General features: G+C 37.9%; 1 protein-coding gene across 1 annotated transcript in view; it reads right to left on the bottom strand.

The window, feature by feature from the left end:
* The window catches only part of GIGYF2 (GRB10 interacting GYF protein 2), a 166,414-nt gene that overhangs the window by 41,817 nt on the left and 102,228 nt on the right, over positions 1-22,369 (bottom strand). The window contains 6 exon segments of the mRNA XM_010354548.2: positions 711-872; positions 2,023-2,123; positions 5,185-5,285; positions 6,348-6,455; positions 7,925-8,016; positions 11,042-11,208. Of these exon segments, the coding sequence (XP_010352850.2) occupies positions 711-872; positions 2,023-2,123; positions 5,185-5,285; positions 6,348-6,455; positions 7,925-8,016; positions 11,042-11,208 (731 nt within the window).

Raw genomic sequence — 22,369 nt, forward strand, 5'->3', positions numbered from 1 at the left:
TGGATAAACACACAATGGAATATTATTCAACCTTCAGAAGGAAGGAAATTCTGATATATGCTGCAACATGAATAAACCTTAAGCGAAATAAGCCCAACACAAAAGGACAAATATTGTATAATTCTACTTACATAAGAAATTGATTTAGCTTAAATTCAGACACAGAAAGAAGAATGGTGGTTACTAGGAGCTATGGGATGGAGGGAGTGGGGCTCCTTGTTTAATGGGTATGCAGTTTGCAAAACTGGAGAAGTTCTACAGACATGTTTGTGAGGGTTGCACAGCAATATGAATGAATATACTTGACACCACTGAAAGTACACTTAAAATGGTAAATTTTATGTTACGTGTATGTTAGCACAATTTTTTGGAAAGCCCATGTAACTTAAAATTTGACATTTAATGCTGCACATCAAAGTTACTTTCTCGTTGCTTTTAGACAGAAGGACAGAACTTCTGAAATCTAACTGGTTTATAAAACCCTAGGAAATAAGCAAAGAAAATCAATTCCAGTGGTTTACTAAGACTGAAGAATATCCCTACAGTGGGTGTTGGTGGAAAACAGAGATTCTTTCCAAAGGTGAGTGAGTATTCTACGGTTCTAACCCCAATCCTATGGACTTCAGGAGTATCTGTGAAATGATGAAAGAAGGCAGCCTGAAAGCCCTCATCAAGCACTAATCCTATGATCAGAGTCCCCAGACATATACCTGTTTCCTTCGGGCAAGTTCTTCTTCCTCTCGCCTTTTCCTTTCTTCTTCCTGCTGTCGCCGAAGAATTTCCTCCTGTTGTCTTCGGAGTTCTTCTTGCCTCTTTCGCTCTTCCTCTTCCCGTTTCGCCCTCATTTCTGCCTCTCTTCTCTCTTGCTCTAGCTGTGATTACACAAGAGTATTCTTAGAAACTTGAAACCAAGCACAGGCACACTCCAAAAGCACTGACCAGTAATATTCGCTCATTCAATCAGCTGCTTGTACTGTACTGCAACCAGGTGATCCAACAGATCAATAAACAAAATATGTTATATACATACAAATATTAATATTATTCAACCTTTAAAAGGAAGGAAATTCTGACATATGCTACAACATGAACACCCTGTAACAACTCTAAGCTGTGACATATCACAGTAATTAGAAGAATTTTATGATTGTCTCAATTGAACGCACTTTCCTCCCACCTATACTTGCCTCCACACTCCACGTTACCATTTTACCACACAGGAGAGTAACATCAGAATGCTCTTGGATCTCATCTTCTTTACTCATCCCTACAAATCATTTTCTGATTGAACATTTAACAGTTATATGTTCAATATATGGCTATAATGTTTTAAAAGCAATGTTGTATGAACCTTTCCACATTCTGGGCACTCTAAGGGGGCTGTCACAACCTCAGGGGATAAGAATGCATTAAGAATAAAACAGCAACAACACTCTCTTGTACACATGAGAACCTATAAATCATTACAATGACACTAGGTATTGATGTAGACATTCTTTTCTGTCAAGTACTAAAACCAAAATTCAAGATTTAGCTCCTCCAAAAAATGCGAGTGGAACACACAATCTAATGTTGATGTTGGGCTTTTTGTCTGCTACGTCTGTGGATACTAAGAAATATAAACAAACACCACTATAAAGATTCAATGGGAGAACTCAAGCCACGTTATCAGGAGCCTCATAAATAATGTAGCGGATATTTTCTCACATTTTTGTTACTTATAATAAATGTTCATACCATGAATAACATAACTAAAATATATATGTGTCTATAATCAACAATGTGCCAACTAATCAAACCAAACATAGTAATTTAAATTCTGTTTTGAGTTTTTTTTTTTTGGGGGGGGGGGAGAAGAGAGCACAGTAAAAACACAATATGAATGTACTTATAACAGCTAAGCAGCAGTAAACTGAAAGTAAAAAGTAAAAACTATAGCTAGCTAGAGAGATGAATAAACAGCAATGTTCATGTCCTGTAGCCAGATGACAATGCACTGTTGTAGAAGAATGAGTTTCAGACCTTTGCAGCTTTGGCCTTCTCTAGCTGCTGAAGCTGTTCCAGGGCAGGGCCTGGTGTCGTGGTGTCCAGAGGAAGATCCCATACACTACCACCTTCCCAAACTGTAAGACAACAAAAGAAAGAACAAGGGATGACAGAGCTTACACACATGGTGACATATCTGTAGGAATCATGAAAAAAGCTGCTTCCCTGTGCCTAAATGAGCTCCACCAAACACATCTGTTTTGCCTCTGAGTAGACTGAACTGCCAATGGACTTTAGTTTCTATGAATATCCTTCAACACATCTAGAATGAAGGGAAGTACCAGGCACTTATAGGAATTAACTTCATCCTTACAAAGCCCTATAAGGTTTCTATTCATACCCCCATTTTTACAGATGAACAAACTAAGGGTCAGAAGTAGTTTCTAACATTCCCAAAGGCACATGGCAAGCATGTGGCCATGCCAGGATTTAAATCCCAGTGTATTAGACTCCACATAGATTTCCAGTAACCATATAGCCTCTTACTGCACATCAACTAGAGAGAAGTAGGTGGTTGCACCATACTGTGAATGCCACTCAAGTGTTCACTTTAAAATGGTTAATTTTGTGTTAAGTGAATTTCATCTCAATAAAGAGTGAAAGTAAGCATTACAGCTGGAGCTGTGGAGACCTTTGGAAAGGCCAGGCAGGTCTTACAAGTGAAACCTGGTCCTGCTAACCTGAAGGGCACTGCAAGATCACATTTGGAAGTAAACAGATAATGGCTTCTGAGTTCATTTTCCTATTGCCAGCGAAGTTTGCTAGCACCATTTTTCAGCACTCTCTATCTTCTACATTCCTATCGTAGTCTAATTATACACTATCAAATATTGTCTGTATGAAACCAATGGACTACTTTAAAGGACCTTGACTGCATATAAATCCAAAGAGATAAATTGTTTAATAGAGTACTTAAAAGTTTCCAAAACACTGCAGAACACAGGTTGAGTATCCATTACCTAAAATGCTTGGGACCAGAAGCATTTCAAATTTTGGATTTTTTCAGATTTTGCATATACATAATGAAATATTTGCATATACATAATGAGCTATCTCTGAGATGAGATCCAACAAAAAATTCATTAATCTTTCATATACACTTTATAGACATAGCCTGAAGGTACTTTTTTTTTTTTTTTTCTGAGATGGAGTCTCACTCTGTCACGCAAGCTGGAGTGCAGTGGTACAATGTCAGCTCACTGCAACCTCCGCCTCCAGGGTTCAAGCGATTCTCCTGCCTCAGCCTCCGGAGTAGCTGGGATTATAGGCGCCCACCACCACGCCTGGCTAATTTTTTTTTTATTTTTAGTAGAGACGGGGTTTCACCATCTTGGCCAGGCTGGCCTTGAACTGCTGACCTCGTAATCCACCTGTCTTGGCCTCCCAAAGTGCTGGGATTACAGGCGTGAGCCACTGTGCCCAGTCAGCCTGAAGGTAGTTTAATGCAACATTTTAAATAATTTGGGGCACGAAAAAAATGTTTGTGTTAAGTATTTATGTGTAAAATTGTCCAATCGTGGACTGGGCACCATGTCTCATGCTTGTAATCCTAGTAGTTTGGGAGGCCGAGGCGGGTGGATCACTTGAGGCCAGGAATTTGAGATCAGCCTGGCCAATGTGGTGAAACCCCGTCTCTACTAAAACTACAAAAATTAGCCAAGCGTGGTGGTGGGTGCCTGTAATCCCAGCTACTCGGGAGGCTGAGGCAGGGGAATCTCTTGAACCCAGGAGGCAGAGGTTCCAGTGAACCAAGATTGCGCCACTACATGCCAGCCTTGGCAACACAGCAATACCGTCTCAAAAAAAAAAAAAAAATTCCACTTGTGAAATCATGTCAATGCTCAAAAAGTTTTAGATTTTGAAGCATTTTGGATTGTGGACTTTTGGATTAGGGACGGATGCTCAACCTGTATTCTTAACATCCTAACTATAAATGGCTACCAAGAAAAAATAAGGTACAAACAGCATGGAAAGTTGATAAGGGAAGACAACCATCCTTCTGTAAAAATCTGCAGGGTCAATGTTAACAACAGAACCATGACCTGAATGGCTCAACAGCTCTAGAAAAACTCCACCAAGGCCTATAGTCTTGAGGATCTTCAACACCAACTATAATCTCTTGAAAGGACTACCCATGGATCAAACTATCCATCTCTGCAGGTATTTAGACCATAAGAAACAGAGGTGCTCAGCTGGGCGCTGTGGCAGACTGGCCACAAAGGTGAAATCCTGTCTCTACTAAAAATACAAAAATGAGTCGGGGTGATAGCGTACACCTGTAAGTAATCCCAGCTACTTAGGAGGCTGAGGCAGGAGAATTGCTTGAACCCGGGAAGTGGAGGTTGCAGTGAGCTGAGAACGCATCACTGTCGCCCTCACTGCACTCCAGCCTGGGCGACAGTGCAAGAGTCTGTCTCAGGAAAAAAAAAAAAAAGAAAGAAAAACAGCAGTCCTCCACCAATACCAAGACTTAAAAAAATCTCAACCCCAAATTTTCTAATTTGATGTAAAAAGATAAAAGTGAGAAAAGGTGCTCAATTCATAGCAGGTTTTTCTTTTCCCAAAATTTCTGGGTACCTACAGTGTTAACATCAATTTTTTTTTTTTTTTTTACTTTCTTAGAGACAGAGTCTTGCTCCGTTGCCAAGGCTGAAAACGCTTGGCATGATCATAGCTCACTGCAGCCTGAAACTCCTGGGCTCAAGCAATCCTCCCACCTCAGCCTCCTGAGTAGCTAGCACTACAGGCACACACCACCATGCCTAGCTTGTGTTAATTTCTAACTCAAAAGAACAGATTACCACTACTTATGTTTTTAGGTATGCTTTTTTCCCCCATCTGGCTAAAGAGATCAAAAAGAATTCAAATGATTTTTCCACACTGATCAGAGCAACATAAAAGAGACGCTGACTCAAAAAAAAAAAAAAAATCCACTAAATAAATTCAAACAAATCCTTAAAAGTATATTTTCAGTAACACCTTCAATATTGCTTGGATCTAGTAAAAAATGAACCTTTTTGTTAACATCAAATACAAATGGATTCAGAAACCTAATATATTTTTTAAGAACTGAATTGTAAAATTATTAATAATATCTAAATCCTCAGAGTGGTACTAAAGGTTAATCTAAGTTTTTACCTGTAGGCTGTGAAGCTGTTGGCTGAAGCTCCCAGATAGAGCCAGTATCTGGCACCGACACAGACCTAGTTACTGAGGGAATGATGTTCTGATCAGATATTCTGCAAAAGGGAAATAAAAAATTAACTTGTTCTTATCATTTGCAAAAAAAAAAAAAAAAAAAAAAAAGATGAAGAGGAATTTCTAGATTATATGTAGGTTCTCCAGGTTATCTGGCTAGAAAACGCCTTCCCTCTTTTACTAAAACCTAACACTACCAAAGCAATTTAGAGTGGAACAAAGAGAAGGGCACAATGATCACACTTCTGGAATCCTCTATGGTAATACTGACTTCTAAATGATGGATATACTTACTGTATATTCATATCTTAAAGATATGTATACCTTAAAGATACAGTATATCCATATCTTAAAAAAAACCAGATCATCTCAAAAGTCACAGAGACAGCATATTATAATGAAAAACTCAATACACTTTAAGATAAAAGGTCTGCATTTTAGCCTGAGTTTCCTGTGTGTTATATTAATCAAGTCCTATAACCTCTCAGAGTCCCAGTTTGCCCATCCATAAAGTGGAGCTCCTACCACCTAAACTGCCTACCTCACAGGATGTGTTAAGGCTCAAAAGAAACAAACAGTTTTGGCTGAATGAGACAATAAGATTTTTAAGAGCAGTGACTGATACTTGTTCAGGAGAAATATTACTCTGAACGATAATCTGAAACAGCAGAAATTTCTTCTAGACTTCTAGCATAATTTCCTTTTCCTTAGACCTACCTTAATGGCTTTTGAGTTCTAGAAAATAAAAATCTTGTGTGGTGTGGCTAATACTTTGAGATACTATGGGTAAAAGTGAAATTAAAATCCTAGGCTATAGGTTTTCTGTTGCAGGTTCCATAAGATGACACTGTTTCTCAAGTGTTCCCATTATTCTCTGGTCTTTTGATTAATCAAAATTTATCTCTATTAGTAAAATACCAAATAAACGCTTATCTCCACCTGAAATATTTTTTAAAAATGTATTGTTTTTACATACAACATGCAGGTATGTGTTGGGAGCGTTCCGGTGCCAGAAATCACACACTATACCAGAATTTCTCCTTTCTTCTCTTTCTTTCACAACACATGCACCTAATATGACACATAATGGAATGACCACCAACCTCATCTTCAGGGCCTGAAACTGCTGAAGCAGAAGTGCCAACTGCTGTTGCTGCTGGGAAGACAGGGCTGCTTTCTGCTGTTGGGCCAAAACCTGTGCATATTGTTGTCTTCAAAAAGTAAAAAAAGGTATAACCTGTCAATCCACATTTAGTTCACATGGCTGAGATGTTGAAAGACAAAGTTCAATTCAAAGCCCCCCCTCGCCCCTGGAAACATTATTAGAAACAGCTATTAAATATATTTTATAGTTCTTCATTATAACAGACATATAGAAATGCTTCATTTCAGAAAGTACTGAACTCACAGATGGCATGTTTCCAAGTGAAAGAGGATAGCAAAAAAATTCACAATTCAATGCAAAGTGGTCTATTCAGAGAAAATATTTTAAAAATCACAAATGTCAAAAACTGGTAAACTCCAAAGATAACCTTTTATCAGAAATCAAGTGAAAAATAAAACAGATTCAAATCAGTAGCTTTTTCCATATGATGCACCCTTTGTAAAAAATGTAACACTTCTATAAAAATTCATACACTGATAGTCTTCAACTTGGAAAAATTTAGGTAATTTTTCTTCACTAGATCAGGGTTAAACTTTTGTAATGGGCCAGAGAGTAGTTTCATTGCTGCAGGTCATATACTGTCTGTTGCAACTACTCGATTCTGCCATCGTAAGGCAAGAGCAGCAATACACACCCCACAAACCAAAAGGTGTGTCTGTTTCCGTAACACTTTGCTTATAAAAATAGAGAGCAGGAAAGATTTAGCCCAAAGGTCAGACTTTGCCAACCTTTGCACCACATAACATCAAGTCTCATTTCTTCTACAAAAGGGATACAACAAAACCTGACTGACTTGGCTGTCATTCCACACCACTTCTAAAAGAATTAACTTTAACTTCTTTCCCACCCTCGCGCATACATACATACATATATATATATATATATATTTTGTTTGTTTGTTTGTTTGTTTTTTTCCCCTCTGTGGCATTCAAAGCTGAGCCACTCAGGAGGCACTTAAAAACTAAAGAGCTTACAAAATTAAAGTTATGTGTCATCTTCTAAACTTCTGGTATTTAAAAGTAAGATAAGCCAGGAGTGGTGGCTCACGCCTGTAATCCCAGCACTCTGGGAGGCAAAGCAGGCAGATTACTTGAGGCTGGGAGTTCGAGGCCAGTCTCGCCAACACAGTGAAACCCCATCTCTACTAAAAATACAAAAATAGGCTGGGCGTGGTGGCACATGCCTGTTAGTCCCAGCTACTCAGGAGGCTGAGGCACATGAATCACTTGAACCAGGGAGGTGGAGGTTGCAGTGAGCCGAGATCATGCCACTGTACTCCAGCCTGGATGACAGAGTGAGGCTCTGTCAGATAAATAAATAAATAAATAAATAAATAAATAAGTAAATGACAAGACTAAAATTAGAATGTATGGCAGTAAGATGCCACTAGCTGGGCAACTGAAGTGCCATATAAGCTGTTAGTTCTCTCTGCTGTAAAAGATGAGACTTGAGAGTAGATTCTATTTAAAGTCCCCTTTCATGCTGCAGTACATCCTACTGCATAACTCTTCTTACTGTATTAAAAACTGCTGGTACTGCAGGTGCTGCATCTGGTATAAGGCTGTGAGTTCTTGCTGCCTGGTCAGTCGTTCCTGGTCCAGTTCTCCCTAGGAATGAAGTGGTGAGGAAATAAATACCATTAAATAAACTGCAAAGAACCTAAAAGCCACTTAGTACAGGTATCTGAAATTAAAATTAATCTAAGACCTTTACCTCCCACTCTACTACCCAAACACTTGAGTAAAAACTCAGACATCTTTAAAAACTAAACAGCGCCTTCTAGTGGAAACAGTGGTGTCAATATTGTAAAAGATTCCCTGAGGTGACAAAGGATCCTTATTTCAGCTGCCATTCTCCATTCCTGCCCTTAAAGCTGAACGTTCAACTGTACTCCAGAGTTATTACTGTAACTGAAAGACTGTATAATTAGATAATGCAGAAATTAGAGAAACTTGATATAATACAGAAAAATGTAAAAGTATCTAAAGGTCAAAGGAAATGTTATAGAATTTTATAATGGTATATAAGAAATGCAGGGAACCAGTATCTATCTTAAAGATGTTAAGAATATAAAAAGAGGTCGGGTGCGGTGGCTCACACCTGTAATACCAGCACTTTGGGAGGCCAAGGCGGGCGGATCACGAGGTCAGGGGTTTGAGACCAGCCTGGCCAACATGATGAAACCCCATCTCCACTAAAAATACAAAAATTAGCTGGGTGTGGTGGCACACGCTTGTAGTCCTAGCTACTCAGGAGGCTGAGGCAGGCGAATCACTTGAACCTGGGAGGTGGAGGTTGCAGTGAGCCTAGACTGCGCCACTGCACTCCAGCCTGGGCGACAGAGCAAGACTCCGTCTCAAAAACAACAACAACAACAACAACAAAATATATATATATACTTTGATAACTATAACTCCCCCAGAATAAAGTGTTTCTGTTGCTATTAATACATCATGAGTTAGAAAAAATAAGTTGCAGTAAAATAAAACCAATTTTTTTAGCTCATATGTGAAATAATATGACTGGAATTTAAATTATGAAAAGTTACAATTAGGAGAAAGAAACATGAAGTATAAGATAACAGAAGAAAAAGTGTTTAAGTATGACAGACTAGGTAAATCATAAGTTTATATCTTTATTATATATTGCTTATAGTTTGAAATAAGACATTTGATACACAATTTCTTGGGGTAGGGATTATCTGAAATTCAGAGGCTTTTTTTGCTTATTCAATACTGGAGGATAGCTACTACCTTAGGTTCATCTAAAATGTCTACATGAAAAACTAAGTTTCAAGGTATACATTCATCATGAAGGGGGGCTCTCTTATCAGCAATATTCAGGGCAAAGACAATAACAGACAGGAAGCAGGGCTTTGCACAGTTTCCCTCCTACACAGGTATGACTGAGGCTCAGCTCCTCTAACTGGAAACTGGGAAGTGGACTACTGCAAGCATGCCAATATCCAAGAGATGAGCTTTCAGCTTCTGCGATGTGCAAGATCAAAGCCCATCTTAATTTCAGAGAAGGGAAATAAAGCTTAAACTTGACATATAAGTTAAATTTATATGCTGCAACACACAGTATAATTTTTCTCGTGACTTAAAACAACTAGGATGGTGTGAGAAAAAATTCCTCTCACCTAGGAATCTTCCATTCTAGACCACTGCTCTCCACAAACTATAGGTCTCAACACATTAGTGGATTTTGAAATCAAATACTGGGTTAAGATCAACATTTAAAAGAAAACGGAAAAAAAGCCACTTTCCTCACCTACACTCCCTTGACTACAGAGTGTAGGTCTTACTCATCTTCATCTCCTAAGAACCTAATAGGAGGCCTGGCACAGGCCCTCAATATACAATTGATGAATAAGTCAATGGTGACTTTACTGTAGAAACGCAGTGTCCATACTAAAGGTTTATGGGCTGGGTACAGTGGCTCATTCCTGAAATCCAGCACTTTGAAAGGCCGAGGTGGGAGGACCACCTGAGCCCAGGAGTTTGAGACTGGCCTGGGCAACATGGCGAGACTCCATCTCTTTAAAAAAAAAAGAAAAAAAAAAGTTTATGGTAACTTTTAACTATAGCCCGTCACCAGACAGTCTAACCTGGAGAAGAAAAAATGAGGTACAGGTGACAGACCTCCAAAAGGAACACTACTGAGAGAGTCCAAGAGTAGCCGCAAAAGGAAGAAGGATGTCCCTGCCAATAGTACCCCAGTGTCAGAGCCCTAGGGAGATCACCAGCATTAAGGTATTATTTTTGAGACAGGGTCTCACTCTGTTGCCCAGGCTGCAGTGCAATGGCGCAATCACAACTCACTGCAGCCTCAACTTCTAGGCTCAAGTGATCATCCCACCTCTGTCACTGATTGCCACCACATCCGGCTAGTTTTTTATGCTTATTATTTTATTACTATCTATAGAGATAAGTCTCACTTCATTGTCCAGGGTGGTTTTAAACTCCTGGGCTCAAGCAATCCTCCAACTCTGGCCTCCCAAATCCCTTCCACACCAGGATTACATAAGTGAGCCAATGTGCCCGGCCATGGTTCCTTTTCTTAATTAAAATACAAGTAACTAAATTTTTTTTAAGTCCTCAAAATATTTTTGAAGCACTGGTAACATTTATTTTAAGGCAAATCTCAAATTTACAAACATTATGAGTGAGAAGGCAAGAGGCAAATCAAGTGGAAGAGAGGGGAATGTTTATTCTAACTAGAGGCAGCAAAGAAAGTCAAAGAGGTCAACTGTGTTGAAGCCTAGCAGATAAAGGTAAAAGCTCTGAAATGAGCTTAGAAAGGTAAGGTGCCAGGCATTGCAGGACCTGGTAGGTAGGCCAGGATAAGGTGTTGGTCTTCATTTTACATCTGCTGGAACGTGACAGAAGAATTCCATTTCTCTGTTGGGGAGGAGGTGGAGTGTGAAGAGGATGGGCATAGGTTACTTGAGTTTTGAAAAGATCATTATAGCTAAATATTCAGTCTTCCATTCAGACTTTCCCTTACGATTTCCATTAATTTCAAAGAACTACAATTCCTTCATTAGATGATATATTTGGTTGTGTTTTCAAAGAGAATCAAGTGTTTCTGTGACTAGTATGTATTTCAGGTGAGGTGGAAGGTACTTACCATATGGGGAGGGGGAGCTGGACCTGGAGAAAAGGGAACTCTTCCCCACATTTTCATTATATCGCCAAGAGGTTGGAAGCTTTCATCACATGCTCTCTTCACCAATAAAGACATAGTAAAATAGCCCGCCTGAAACCATTCTGCCATCTCCTGATTATTGAAGGGACCTATAATAGCACCAATTAAACAGAAGGACAATAAGAAACCTTTCAGACTCAGAGAAAAAAATATTTCCTGCATCTGATCCTCATCGAGGTGGCATCTGTCAAAAGGTTTTATACCATCTAATTTAATTCACCTCTAAAGGTAGCTAACAGACTTCTAATAAAATAATTTAAAAATAAAGTCTGTGTTTATACATCCCAAATTATCAGCAGTACTTCAATTATAAGGAGCATAACTGTCTCTATCTCAATCTCTACAACATTCATGTGTAAGTATGATACAATTGAAGAGTTAAGTATTTACTAGACTTTGTATCATTTAGGCATAAAGAATATAAACATGCAGGGCTGAAAACGTTCTCCAATTTTCGTTTTCTGCCACAGATTAGTGAAAGTGGGGCAAAATGTAAATAATAATTAAGACAAATTATAATTCACTCTCTGACCTTGGTAGTGGGGAAAAACGAATATTCTCTGAATGTTTTATAATATGAAATAATCAAGCATTTCATATACATAAAATTAACATACAAATTCACTCTGATCAAAAACCATTAATTCATTCAACAAATATTTACTTAACATTGATGATATACAATGTAGACAGTAGGGATATGGCAATCAATAAAGCAAAGCCCTGGAACTTCCACTTCAGAAAATGAAGTAGATGTACTTTTCCATATTTCTCCTCTAAGTACAACTAGAAACCCTGGACATTGTATTAATATATAAAACAAATAACACTGAAAGGTGGAGAGAAGAAGGGAGGCTGACTAGGGGTCTCAGTGATGACATGATCATGAATTCCCTGGTTTTTCTTTTTATAGCATATATCACAGATTTGAAGATGAAGAAGCCAGCAACCAAAACACATGACCTAATTATATGCTACCTACAAGAAAGTCACACAAAATATAACAAAGTAGGCAGATTGAGGAGATAAAAAGATATATCATGCAAATATTAACTTAAAGTAAGCTATATTCATGTTTGATAAAGTTGACTTCAGAGCAAAGAAAATTATCAGAGACAGAGAGATGTAATAAAGAAGGGTCAATACTCATAGAAGATGCAGGAATTGTAATATGTATGTACCAAACAACAAAGCTCCAAAATATACGAAGCAGGACCTGACAGAACTGAAAAAAAGAAACAGACAAATCCACAAATTGAAGACATAACCACCATGTGATAGCCTAACTAGCAGAAAATCTGCAAGATTACAGAATTCAACAACACCATCAACCAAAAGAAGTGAAATGACTTTACAGAACATTCCAAATATAGAAAAATACATATTCTTTTCAACTAACCACCGAACATACAGCAATAATAGAACATATTTGGGGCAATAAAACAAACATAAAAAGATTTTTAAAAATTGAAATCATATTCCGTGTATACTGCTCCAGTGATGGGTATACCAAAATCTCACAGATCACCACTAAGTAACTTACTCATGTAACCAAATATCACCTGTTCCCCAAAAACCTATGGGGGAAAAAAAAATCATATATAGTATGTTCTTTGACCACCAAGATTCAAGCTAGAAATCAATACAAGAAAAATAACAGGAAATCTTTCAAACACTTAGAAACCCAAAAATATACTTCAAAATAATCCAAGGGTAAAAGAGGAAGTCTCAAGGGAAATAAAAATACACAGAACTGAATGGAAATAAAAATACAGGCTGGGCACAGTAGCTCACGCCTCTAATCCCAGCACTTTAGGAGGTCAAGGTGGGTAGATCACCCGAGGTCAGGAGTTCGAGACCAGCCTGGCCAACATGGTGAAACCTTGTCTCTACTAAAAAACACAAAAATTAGAAAAATTAGCTGGGCATGGTGGCGCATGCTTGTAGTCCCAGCTACTTGGGAGGCTGAGGCAGGAGAATCGTTTGAACCTGGGAAGCAGAGGTTGTAGCGAGCCAAGATTGTACCACCACACTCCAGTCTGGGTGACAGAGTGAGACTCAGTCTCAAAAAAACAAAGAAAGAAAATGAAAATAATGAAAATACACATATCTAATTTTGTGGGATGCAACTAAAGAAGTGCTGAGAATTTATAGTATTAAATGTTTCCATTAGAAAAGAGAAAAAGTTCCAAATCAATAATCTAAGCTCCCAATTCATAAATCTAAAAAGAACAAAATAAAGCCAGGCATGGTGGCTCATGCCTGTAATCTCAGCACTGTGGGAGGCCAAGGCAGGCAGATCACTTGAGATAAGCCTGGCCAACATGGTGAAAGCCCATTTCTACTAAAAATACAAAAATTAACCGGGTGTGGCGGCACGTGCCTGTAATCCCAGCTACTTGGGAGGCTGAGGCACAAGAATCACCTGAACCCAGGAGGCAGAGGTTACAGTGAGCCAAGATCATGCCACTGTACACCAGCCTGGGTGACAGAGTAAGACTGTGTCTCCAAAAAGAAAAGAAGAGAAATAAAATGAAATAAAATAAACCCTAAGCAATCAGAAGGAAAGAAATTATGAGTAGAAATAAAACTGAAAATAAGAATAACTCTTTATTTCAGTGCAAGAGAGAAAATGCAGTGAAATAAAGAACCGATTTTTAGAAAATTTCAGTATAACTGAGAAACCTCTAGCAAGACTGACAAGAAAAAAGAGAAATACACACATTTCCAATATCACAAATGAGATATCATTACAGAACCTGCAGACCTCAAAAGGATAATAAGGAAATACTACAAACAACTCTACACACATACATTTGATATATCAGACAAAATGAACCAATTCATTTAAAAACACAAACTACCACAGCTCGCTCACATAAAATAGATCATTTAAATAACTTTAAAACTACTAGGGAAATAGAAAATATAATTTAAATTTCCAAAAAAGAAGGCTCCAGGTGGGTTCAATGGAGAACTCCACCAAACATTTAAAGAATTAACGCCAATTCTAAAAAAACCTCTTTCAGAAAATAAAAGGGGAAGACGTACTTTCCCATTCATTTTATGAACCTAATATTACCCTGATACTAAAACTACACAAAAAACAAAACTATAAAGCAACATCCCTCATGAATACAGATACAAAAATCTTTACCAAAAATTGGAAAATATAATTCACCAATATCTACAAAAGATTATGTATCATGACCAAGTGGTATTTATTTCAAGGATGCCAAGCTAGTTCAATATTCCAACAGCAATCAATATAACCCACCACATGAAATGGTTAAAGAAAAATCACACGATCATATCAACAGAGGCAGGAAAAGCATCTGACAAAATCCAATACCCACTCACAATAAAAACTCTCAGAAAACAGGAATGAATGGGTACTTTCTCAACTTGATAAAGAACATCTATAAAAACCTTACAGCTAACATTACATTTAATTATTAAAGACTGAATGTATTCCCTTTAAAAGAAGAACACAGGAAAACAAGGGAAGGATGTCTACTCTCACCACTCTCACTCAATATAGTGATCAAACACACAATAAGGCAACAAAAACAAATAAAAGGCATACAGATTTAAAATGAAGATATAAAGCTGCCCCTATTTATGGATAAATATGACTGTCTATGTAAAATCTCAAGGAAAATACCCAAAGAACAGAAAGCAAAAAGAACTCCTTGAGCTAATAAATGAGCTCAAACATTTACAATCACTGGAAAAAAAAAAAAAAAAAACTGAGATGCTCAGATGTAAATCTACACGTACCGAATGTATGCTGAAAACTATGCAACACTGATGAAAGAAATCAAAGATCTAATGACACAGAGAGACATACCAAGTTCATGAACTAAAAGACTAACATGGTAAAGACATCAGTTCTTCTCAAACTGATACAGAGGTTCAACATAATCCCTATCAGAATCTCAACAAGATTTTTAGTAAATACGGACAAGATTATCCTAAAAATTTTTATGGAAAGGCAAAGGAACTACAAAGTTAAAAAAAAATTTTAAAAGAAGATTAAACTGGGAAGAATCAGTCTACCCAATTTCAAGACTTATTATACAGCTACAGTAATCAAGATTGTATAGTACTGGTGAAGGAAGAGACAGTGATCTATGGGACAAAATTAAGAAGCAGAAATAGAAACAGAACCACAAAGAAACAGACCCACACAAATATGCTTAACTAAATTTTGACAAAGGTGAAAGAAAACAATTTAAGAGAGAAAAGACATTCTTGGTCCTGCAGCAAATGGACACTCATTGAGAAAAAAACAACAAAAAACAACTAGCTTACGTGAAAATTAATTTAAAATGGACCGCGAACTTAAATGTAAAATATAAAAACTATAACATTTTTCCACGGGAAAAAAAAAAAAAAACTGTTGGAATCTAAAGCTTAGGCAAAGTGTTCTTGTTAAACTTAATACAAAAAAGAACCACCTTTTATAAAAGAAAAACATTTATCTATTGGATTCATCAAAATTTACAACTTTTTGCTCTGTGAAAGACCCTATTAAGAGAATGAAATGAGAAGATAAAGACTGACAAAAAATATGTGCAAACCACACATCCATCAAAGGACTAGTATCTAGAATCAGTAATCAAAAATCTCTGAACAGGCTGGGCACAGTGGCTCACACCAATAATCCCAGCACTTTGGGAGGCCGAGGTGGGCGGATTACCTGAGGTCCGGAGTTCAAGACCAGCCTGGCCAACATGGCAAAATACCATCTCTACTAAAAATACAAAAATTAGCCAGGCATGGTGGCACACGCCTGTAATCCCAGCTACTCAGGAGGCTGAGGCAGGAGAACTGCTTGAGCCTGGGAGACGGCGGTTGCAGTGAGCTGAGATCGTGCCACTGCACTCCAGCCTGGCTGACTAGACTCTAAAAAACCTCTGGACAAAGGAAAGAACTGCCCTTGATGGCTTCTCTGGTGAAAACATACCAAATATTTAAGGAAAAACTAATCATAATATCCTTCTCAAACTTTTTCCAAAAACTGAAAAGGAAGGAAGACTGCCTACACTTCCTAATTCTATGAAGCCAAAATTACCCTGGTATCAAAGTCAGACAAAGGTTCTAAAGAAAAATATAGACAAATATCCTTTATGAACATTGATGCAAAAATTCTTAACAAAATACTAGCAAAGCAAATTCAGCAATATATTAAAAAGATTATACACCATAATCCAAGTGGGATTTATTTATTCCTAGAATGCAAGGATGGTTCAAGGCATCAATATATGAAAACTGATCAATGTAACTTACCACATTAACAAAATAAGGCGAAAAAAACCACATGGTCATCTTAATTGACACAGAAGTAGTATCACCTTTTCATAAGGGTCAACAAATTAAGAATAGAAAGATCTACCTCAATACAATAAAAGTCATATATAAAAATCCCACAGTGGACATCATATTCAATAGTGAAAGACTGAAAGCTTTTCCTCTAACATCAGGAGCTAGGGAAGGATGCCCACTTTCACCACTTCTCTATTCAAGATAGTACTAAACGTTCTAGTCAGAGCAACTGGGCAAGAATTAAAAAAAAAAAAAGTATCCAAATTAGGAAGAAGTCTGTTCACAGATGATATATAGTCTTTTATGCAGAAAATTCTAGATTCTATTTTTTCTAAAAACAGGTTAGAAGTAAAAAACAAATTCAGCAAAGTGGTAGGACACAAAGTCAACACACGAAAATCGGTTGCATTTCTATACACTAACAATGAACAATCTGAAAAGAACATGAGAAAAAAATTTCCCTTACAATAACATGAAAAAGAATAACATACTTAGGGATTAACTAAGGATGTAAAAATCTTGTCCAAAGAAAACTACAAAACACTGCTAAAACAAATTAAAGACCTAAATAAATGGAAACATATCCATGTTCACAGACTGGAAGACTTAACATTGTTACAATGTTACAAAGCAATCTCCAGACTAAAGGTAATCTCTATTAAAATCCCAATGATGCTTGTTGCAGAAACAGAAAATCCATCCTAAAATACATACGAAATCTCAAAAGAGGGCAAATGGCCGAAATAATGTTTCTTTCTTGAAAAAGAGCAAGAGATCTATCATGCAACAATGACTACAGTTAATAACAATGTATTGTACTCTTAAAAAACACTGCCAAGTAGATTTTTAAGTGTTCTGACTACAAAAAATGATTAGTACGCTTATGTTAATCAAACTGATTTAGCCATCCATAATATGCATGCATATTTAAAAACATCATGTCGTATACAGCAAATATATAATATATATGTCTTTTTTTTTTTTTAAGACTTTTTTTGTTTTTTTTAAGGGTCTCTGTTACTCAAGCTGAGTGCTGTACTCACTGCAGCCTCAACTTCCTAGGCTCTAGCAATTCTCCCGCCTCAGCCTCCCAAGTAGCTGGGAATACAGGTGCGTACCACCACATCTGGCTAATTTTTTATTATTTGTAGAGACAGGGTCTCACTTATGTTGCCCAGGCTGGTCTCAAACTCTTGGACTCAAGTGATCCTCCCGCCTCGGACTCCCAAAGTGCAGAGATTACAGACATGAGCCACCACGCCCAGTCTCTTATATGACAATTTAAAAATGTAATTAATAAAATTTTTTGGCCAGGCGCAGTGGCTCACACCTATAATCCCCCTTTGGGAGGCCAAGATGGCAGAAGAAAGACAGTGAGTACCACTTACAGCCAGGAGTTCAAAACCAGCCTGGTCAACATAGCAAGAATTTGTCTCTTTTTTTATTTTTAAGATGGGGTGGGATCTCTTGGCTTGGCGCAATGGTTCATGCCTGTAATCCCAGCTACTTGGGTGGCTGAGGCAAGAGAATTGCTTGAACCCAGAAGGCAGAGGTTGCAGTGAGCCAAGACTGCCCCACTGCACTCCAGCCTGGGTGACAGAGTAAGGCTCTGTCTCCAAAAAAAAAAAAAAGTGAGAGACAGGGTCTCACTATGTTGCCCGGGCTGATCTCAAACTACCAGACTCAAGCAGTCCTCTGGTCTCTGGTCTCAGCCTCCCAAAGCAATGGGATTACAGGCATGAGCCAGCACATGTCAGCTGGGACCTCGTCTCTAAAAAAGAAAAATAATTAACTGAATGTGGTGGTGTGTGCTTGTTCTAAAGAGGCTGGGGTGGGATCACTTGAGCCCAGGAGTTTAAGGCTACGGTGAGCCTTATCATACCACTGCACTCCAGCCTGAGCAACAGAGAAAGACTGTCTAAAAAAGAAAAGAAAAGAAAAAGCTGGAGGACTCACATTTCCTGATTTCAAAATTTACTACAAAGAGTAATCAAAACAGTGTAATGCCAACATAAAGACAGACATATAGACCAATAAAATAGAACAGAGAGCCCCAAAATGAACCAGAGTACATGGTCAAATATTTTGAAAAGGATGCCAAGACTATTCCACGGAAAAAGGACAGTCTTTTTAACAAATGGTATTTGGAAAATTGGATACCTACATGCAAAAGAATGAAACTGGATTCTTACCTAACACCATATTCAAAAACTCAAAATGGATCAAAGATCTAAGTGCACGACCTAAATCCGTAAAACTCTCAGAAGAAAACACAGGGCAAATGCTTTATACAACACTGGATACAATAATGATTTCCAGGATATGACACCAAAGGCACAGGCAACAAAGCAAAAACAGACAAATTGGACTTCTTGAAAATTAAAAAAAAAAAAGTGCATGATAAGACATTATCATCAGAATAAAAAGGCAACCCAAAGAATGGGAGAAAATATTTACAAATCATATATCTGATAAGGGATTAGCATCCAGAATATATAGAGAACTGAAACTCAGCAACAAAAAAATTAACAACCCAATTAAAAAAAAAAAAAAGGCAAAAGACTTGAATAGACATTTCACCAAAGAAAGTATACAAATGGCTAACAAGCACATGAAAAGACGCTTAACATTCCTTATCATTAGGAAAATGCAAATGAAAACTACAATGAGACACCACCTCACACCCATTAGGATGGCTACTATTAAAAAAGTGTTGGTGAGAATTAAAACCCTTGTGGACTGTTTTTGAGAATGTAAAATGGTACAGTCACTGTGGAAAATAGTATGGTAGCTCCTCAAAAAATTAAAAATATAACTACCACATGATCAAGCAATTCTGCTTCTCGGTATATACCCAAAAGGATCGAAAACAGGGTCTCAAAGAGATAGTTGTACCTTCATGTTCAAAACAGTATTATTATTATTATTATTATTATTATTATTATTATTATTATTTTAAAGACAGAGTCTTGCTCTGTCACCCAGGCTGAAGTACCACAGCTCACTGCGGCCTCCAACTCCTGGGCTCAAGTGATCCTCCTGCCTCAGTTTCCTGTGTAGCTGGGACTACAGGCACACACCATCCCACACCCAGTTAATTTTTTTTTATAGAGACAAGGTCTCTCCATGTTTCCCACACTGGTCTCAAACTCCTGGGCTCAAGCAATCCTCCCACCTCAGCCTCCCAAAGAGTCAGAATTACAGGCATGAACCACCACACCTGGCCCACAGCAACATTATTCACAATAACTGCAACATGAAAACAATCCAAGTGTCCATCAATAGATGAAATGGATAAGCAAAATGTGTAATATACCTACAGGGGAATACTATTCAGTCTTAAAAAGGAAGAAAATTTGACACAAGCTACAACATGAATGAACCTTGAGGACATTATGCTAAGTGAAATAAGCCAGTCAAAAGACAAATACTGTACAATCGGATGATGGTTGCACAACATTAAAAATGTATTTAATACCACTGAACCATACATTTAAAAATGGCTAAGATGGTAAATTTTATGTGTATTTTAACACAATATTTAAAATAAATTTAAAAAAACATAAAATAAGCAAACAGTCCAATTAGGACATGAACCAAAAAAAGACATGAAACATGAAGAAAAACTCGAATGAACAGGACAAATAGATGGCCAGTAAGAACATGCAAAGATGATCAACATCATTAGCCATTAGGGAAATGTAAATTTAAAACCCCAATGAGATATCACCACACACCTGTCAGAATGGTTAAAACAGAAAAATAGCAACAACATCAAATGCTGATAAGGATGTGGAGAAACTGTATCGCTCATAGATTGCTGGTGGGCATATGAAATGGTACAGCCACTCTGGAAAACAGTTCAGCAGTTTCTTTTAAAACTAAGCATACTACCATATAACTCAGCAACTGCACTCCTCGGCATTTAGCCTAAAGGAACGAACACTTATGTTCCCTCAAAAACATGTCCATAAATGTTTATAGCAGCTTTATTCATTATAGCCCCATAACCTCAACAACCCAGATGTCCTTCAATGGATGAATGGTTAAACAAACTTTGATAACATTTGTATCACATAATACTACTCAGTAATAAAAAGACACAACCTATTGATAATATGCAACAACCTGGATTAGTCTCCAAAGAATTATGCTGAGTGAATAGAACCAATCTCCGAAAGTGTGATTCCATTCCACTCTTGCAACGACAGAACACAGAGCTGGAGAACAGATGAGTCATTCATTGCTAGAGGTTAACGAAGGAGCGGGGGTAGAAGGGAAGCTCAGGTGGCTATAAAAGAGCAACCTGAAGAATCTCTGTGGAGATGGAAAAGTTCTGAATCTTTTTTTTTTGGAGACACAATCTCACTCTGTCACCCACGTTAAAGTGCAGTGGCACAATCTCGGCTCATGGCAACCTCCGCCTCCTGGGTTCAAGTGATTCTCATGCCTCAGCCAACCAAGCAGCTGGGACTACAGGCACATGCCACCACATCCAGCTAATTTTTGTATTTTTAGTAGAGATGGGGTTTCACCATGTTGGCCAGTCTGGTCTTGAACTCCTGGCCTCAAGTGGGCCACCCACCTTGGCCTTCCAAATGCTGGGATTACAGGCATGAGCCACCACAGGCAGCCATGTTCTGAATCTTAACTGTACAAATGTCAATGTCCCACTTATGTTACCGTACCATAGTTCTGCAAGAGGTTACCACCAGGGGAAGCTGTGTAAAGGGTGTATGTAATCTCTCTGTATTATTCCTTATAATTACATATATAGCTATGATTATACCAAAATAAATTTGATTAAAACACACACACACAAAGCCCTGCTCTCATATATCTTATCAGACTGTAAACAATGAACAAATATGTAAAATGCCAGGTAGTAATAAATGCTGTGAAGAATAGGCAGGGTAAGGGGATTGAGAGTGGAATGGGGAGTTAGTTCATTGGAGAGAGCTCATAGGGTAGGCACACAGTAAAATGCTATTATTAAAATTACATTAATATGAAGTGACCAATCTCAGGGTAACAGGATAGATTTCAAAAGCAGAAATGAAGAATCAACAAATAATCCTTTATAGATAGATAGCACTCTGCGCCCATTCTAATCGAACTTATACACCACACAAATCCTCTAAGGGATTTGTAACACAGTACTATCTTTTATCTGACATTTTTAGTAGTTCTCTACCATTTTTATCAACTCCATTTGAAAACAAAACAGTTAAGGTCCTCCAACACTACTGCTGCCATCACCTTTTCACAGTCAGGGAAATGGAAACAGAGAAGGTGAGAAGGCTATCTGCCTACTTAACCAACTGAGATGCCAGAGCTAACAGTCTTAAACATTTTGCTTAAGTTTTAAAAAGTGTGAAACATTTGCTTAAATATTACCCCTGTCATATTTGTCATCACATTCTGCCTTGTATTCAATTTTTTTTTTTTTTTTTTTTTTGAGACAGAATCTCACTCTGTCGCCCAGGCTGGAGTGCAGTGGCGTGATCTTGGGTCACTGCAGTCTCTGCCTCCTGGGTTCAAGCGGTTCTCCTGCCACCCTCGTGAGTAGCTAGGATTACAGGCACCCACCACCACATCCGGCTAATTTTGCATTTTTAGTAGAGATGGAGTTTCACTATGTTGGCCGGTCTGGTCTTGAACTCCTGACCTCAGGTGATCCACCCACCTTGGCTTCCCAAAGTGCTGGGATTACAGGCGTGAGCCACCACGCAAGGCTGTATTCAAATTATTTTCACAAAAGTTGACTAATCTCTAATACAAAAATCTGAAGTCCAAAATGCTCTAAAATCTGAAACTTTCTGAGCATCACACAAAGGAAACGTTCAATGGAGCATTACGGAATTTGGATTTCTCAGATTAGGGATGCTCAACTGGTATGTACAACGCAATTATTCCAAAATC

This window comes from Rhinopithecus roxellana, chromosome 14 (genome assembly GCF_007565055.1).
Source record: "Rhinopithecus roxellana isolate Shanxi Qingling chromosome 14, ASM756505v1, whole genome shotgun sequence".
Lineage (NCBI taxonomy): Eukaryota > Metazoa > Chordata > Mammalia > Primates > Cercopithecidae > Rhinopithecus > Rhinopithecus roxellana.